Below are 3956 nucleotides of genomic sequence, written 5' to 3' on the forward strand. Positions count from 1 at the left end.
GATCTGTGCTCACATCTGACATACAGTGTGTGAAATGAAATCTTGACAACATTCCTGCACGGCAGACAAGTGATCGCCTGCATATTACAGATTAGAGCAATGAGACAGAAAGGGTCAGTCATTTGTGTTGGTCACAGGGGCAGTGCCGGCACCAGGGAGCGGCTCTCCCTTTCCTGGACCAGAAGGTACACCTTGGATCCATTTATGTCTGGGTCACGCAGCTCAGGACCCCAGGGATGTAGCGGGGTTCAGGAATGTGTGTGGAGCTGGCGTTAGGAGAGCAGAGCCATGGTAGGGATGACAGTCCCCAAGAAGGGCACAGACAGTGTTTCCTGGGGATCCCCGGGCAGCTTGGCAGCAATCCGATCCCCGTCTGGGGCCGCCCTGAGTTTCCCCGGAACGTCGTTGGTCCTGGGCTGTGAGCACATAGGTGGGGGCCCCTGTGGAGCCAGTCTGTCTTGAGGCTTCTGTGGNGGCTTCTGTGATGGGCTCCTTCCTTGCCTCCCTGTCTCCCTGCCCTTCTTCTTTCCCATCACCCGAGATTCTGTGTCAGAGATGGGGCAGTCCATCTATTTTCAGTCCTATTGGCCGAGGGATCTTCTCCCGGGTGTGAGGCACTGTGTCAGGCACCGTGGGGACGCCAGGGTGACCGGCCCTGGAGCCGCCGTCCTGGGGCTCAGAGCCCTTGGAGAGCTAGAGAAACACCCAGCCGCGTGGTGTGTGTGGGGCCAGGTGGGTGCTGGAGGAGCCCAGGCTGGACCTCACCTGATGTCACCGGTCCCCCTCAGTCCCTCGCTGGAGGGCAGCCCGCTGTGCTTTGTGAGCGGTGTGGGGCTTAGGCTCTTGTCCAACAGGATTCCCCCCTGCAGTCTGTGTCTCTTTCCATTCGTCATCCAGAGATGCGCTCTTTGAGCTGGTTCTTATCAGCCCTGGTTGTGGGTCTGGGTGACTGGCCTTGGGGTTGCTGCCAGAGCTCCCGGGACTGGCTGGCAGGAGAGCAGAGGACAGCCGTGGGCTGCAGTGTGAGGCCCACTGGGTACAGGCAGTTCCAGGATCTTTGAAGTGTTTAGAACTCACTGGGCCCTCCGTGTGTTGGGAATTAGGTGCTTAGACACCCCTGAGAGCCATATGCCCCCTTGGCTGCGGCAGGACTCGGCAGAAGGAAGTTGGTGTCCATGACATCGGCCTCAGGTGCCAGACCAAGCAGTTGGACCTTCTCCTTTAAGAGGAGGAATTAGAGTCTGGCCTGGCCTGGCTTTCATGCTCCCCAGCCTCTCCCCACTCATGCAGGTTTTGCTGAGTCACTGGGTGAGGTCTGGCCTCTCCTGCAAGCTCCGTGGGCATATTCTGAACCCCTGTTCTGCTGGAGTTCCCTCTGGGCAAACCCTGAGAAACCTGGACTCTCCCTTTGCAAAAGGAGGATGTCTGTAAAGAGGGAGGGACCTGGCCTCCTGGAGGGTGTTGGAGGAGGGAGGCCAGCAGGGAGAGCACAGCCCTGGCAAGAGAGCCAGCTGCCCTCCAGCCCTTCCCACCTGCCTGCCCTGGGAGCCCAAGGGGACCACTGAAGCCCGTTGGGCCCCTGCTTCCCCTCTGCTGAATGGTGATGGTAGGGCCTGTGTTGTAGGGTGGTTGGTGGGGTTCCCCAGCCCCATGAGCATCTCTGGGGGAGCTCAAGCACCTGGACAGGTAGTCTCTGTATCAGTCAGATGTGCCCTTAGTTACTGGAAGCAGGAAGAGGCAACGTTCCAGAGCAGGGGACCCCAGGGAGACGGTGCCTTGTCTCAACACTGACCTCACAAAGAAGGCTCCCGACCTTGGTGCATCTCGGTGGGGCTGCATGAATCCCAGTGAGGCAGCAATCCCTGATGTTGGACCTTCTTTTTCCACCTCAGGGCCTGAAGAAGATCTCTGCCTACATGAAGTCTGGCCGCTTCCTCCCATACCCGGTGTACACAAAGATGGCTGTATGGGGCAACAAGTAGGCCTGCGTGAGGGGAAATGTGGGCAAGGAGCCAGTGCTGTGTTTTGTGCAGGAGTCCTGGGAGCAGCTGCACCTCCCTGTTCCCTGAAACCAGCTGTCTTTCTCCTCCTTTTCTTTCTGGTAACTCCCACCCAGCCTCATTGGGCCCCTTGACCTTGTCCAGTGACATTCATCCAGGACCTTTACAGGTGTCCAACGCCCCACTTTTCTTCGCCCAAGTGCCCCCTCCACCCCTAGCATTATCCTTCCTGCACTCAAGCCAACCAGACCTTTCTTCTCTGACCAGCAGTTGGACACTGTGGAGCCCGACTGTCTCCCTGGCCCTTGGGCTCTGCCTGAGTTCCTCCCAGCGCTGCGTGAGGACAAGAGTGCAGGCCTGGCTCCCCCAGCGGGGTCCCTCCCCAGCCATGCCTGACCCCCAGTAAAGCCTTCATCCTTACCGCTGTGTCCTGTCTTCTTCCCTCGCGGGCACCTGTCTCTCTGCCGGCCCTGTGGCCCCAGGGCTGACTGGGGACCCTCGGGGGCTGATCCGTGGGGGCCTATGTGGGAGGTGGGTGTTTGCAGACTTTTTCTTCCTCTTTCTGACAGCTTCAGAGCAGGGAGCCTGTGGCCTGTTCTGAATTTTTGTATTTCTTAACACTGTCGGATGCTCTGGAAGGTACCGCATTCCTCTAGTTTGTTGTCATTACTGGGGCAGGTCCCCCAGCAGACACTAGCCGGCAACAGGCAAGGGCAGTGTTATGCTTCCGTCAGAGATTCTTCTGTTGTTCCACAGGGAGAGTGTCTGATTGTGCGGCCCCATTGGGAGGCGAGTGGGTCTGTGTCCAAAACCGCGGGCGCCCGGGCTCCACGAGGTTATCTTAGCCGAGTGTCCCATGATCCTGGTAATCCCTTGAGGTCTTCCAGCTTTATGTTTTGCTAATCGCTTATTGGCTCTGCATGTTTCTGCCTGATGGGCCCCTGTCCGTGGGTCTCCCTGTGGAGAGCTCTCTGTGACCATCTGGACCCACGACTGATTCCATTCCTGGGTCACGGTGAACGTTGAGGGGGTGGCCGTCAGGACCGTTTTTAACGCACAGAATTACTTAATGGTGGTTCTGTTATAGACTTCTTATCGTATAACAATAAAATACACAATGTCCTCACAATTCTCAGGGATGGTGCTGGTCACACCAAACAGACGTAGAAAGTAGAAGCATAGCTGAGTTAGACTGGACAGGCTGACAGAAGAGTTGGAGTGAAGATACCATCCTTTCTCAGTGGTAGACTCCTTGACCACTGCCATCTTCTTATGGCTTTAAAGGGCCACCATCTGCCTGCACATCTTGCCAACCTGAGATGCGTGAGTGTATCTGGGAGGCCTGGCATGGCAGGGAATCTGGAGCGCTAGGGACTGGCAGGGGTGAAGGGTGGGGACCACAGGAAGCAGGGACTGAACTCTGCTGGGCTCGGGTGACACGCCCTTCCATGCTCCCCAGCAGGGCACAGATGGGCAGACCCCTGACTTCTGAGATTGCCGAGCGATCGGCTGCAGCCTCCTTCCCCACTGCACACTCCATTCTGGTGCTCGGAAATCCTCACGCAGGACTGGGCTCACTCTTTGCTGTCCTAACACAGTGTCAGCTAATTTGAGGCTTATTTATCTGTGTTGTAACTTGTAAGACCGTTTGTTTTTCAAAGTTCCCTTCTTCTGTGTTCACACATCCACGAAGCCTGGCAATACCCTTTATACGAAGGGAAATGAGCCACAGGCCAAGCTCTGTCCCACTCGCCTAGTTTGAAATAGTCTCCCGGCTTCAACGTGGAAAGTTGGCAGGTGGGAGGTTGTTGTCGTCACAGATCACAGATCACAGGAGAACCGGAGAGGCCACCTGAGCCTCCCTGAGCTACAGAAAAGCCCACGTGGGTGGGAAGCCAGCGTCAGGCTGGAATGCATGGACTAGAAGGCTGAGGGTCTGCTGGGGGCCAGCCTGAC

The 3956-nt window shown here is 57.1% G+C and overlaps 1 protein-coding gene across 2 annotated transcripts in view; it reads left to right on the top strand.

The window, feature by feature from the left end:
- LOC117801028 (glutathione S-transferase Mu 1) overlaps nucleotides 1-2420 on the top strand; it is a 12474-nt gene extending 10054 nt beyond the window's left edge. For both annotated transcript variants that reach the window (XM_034654042.1, XM_034654041.1), the window contains exon 8: nucleotides 1893-2420. In XM_034654042.1, the coding sequence (XP_034509933.1) occupies nucleotides 1893-1982 (90 nt within the window). In that variant the 3' untranslated portion in view covers nucleotides 1983-2420. The remainder of the gene's footprint in view (nucleotides 1-1892) is intronic.
- The last annotated feature ends 1536 nt before the right edge of the window (nucleotides 2421-3956 follow it).

The sequence above is a fragment of the Ailuropoda melanoleuca genome, chromosome 2, assembly GCF_002007445.2.
Source record: "Ailuropoda melanoleuca isolate Jingjing chromosome 2, ASM200744v2, whole genome shotgun sequence".
NCBI classification, from domain to species: Eukaryota; Metazoa; Chordata; class Mammalia; order Carnivora; family Ursidae; genus Ailuropoda; species Ailuropoda melanoleuca.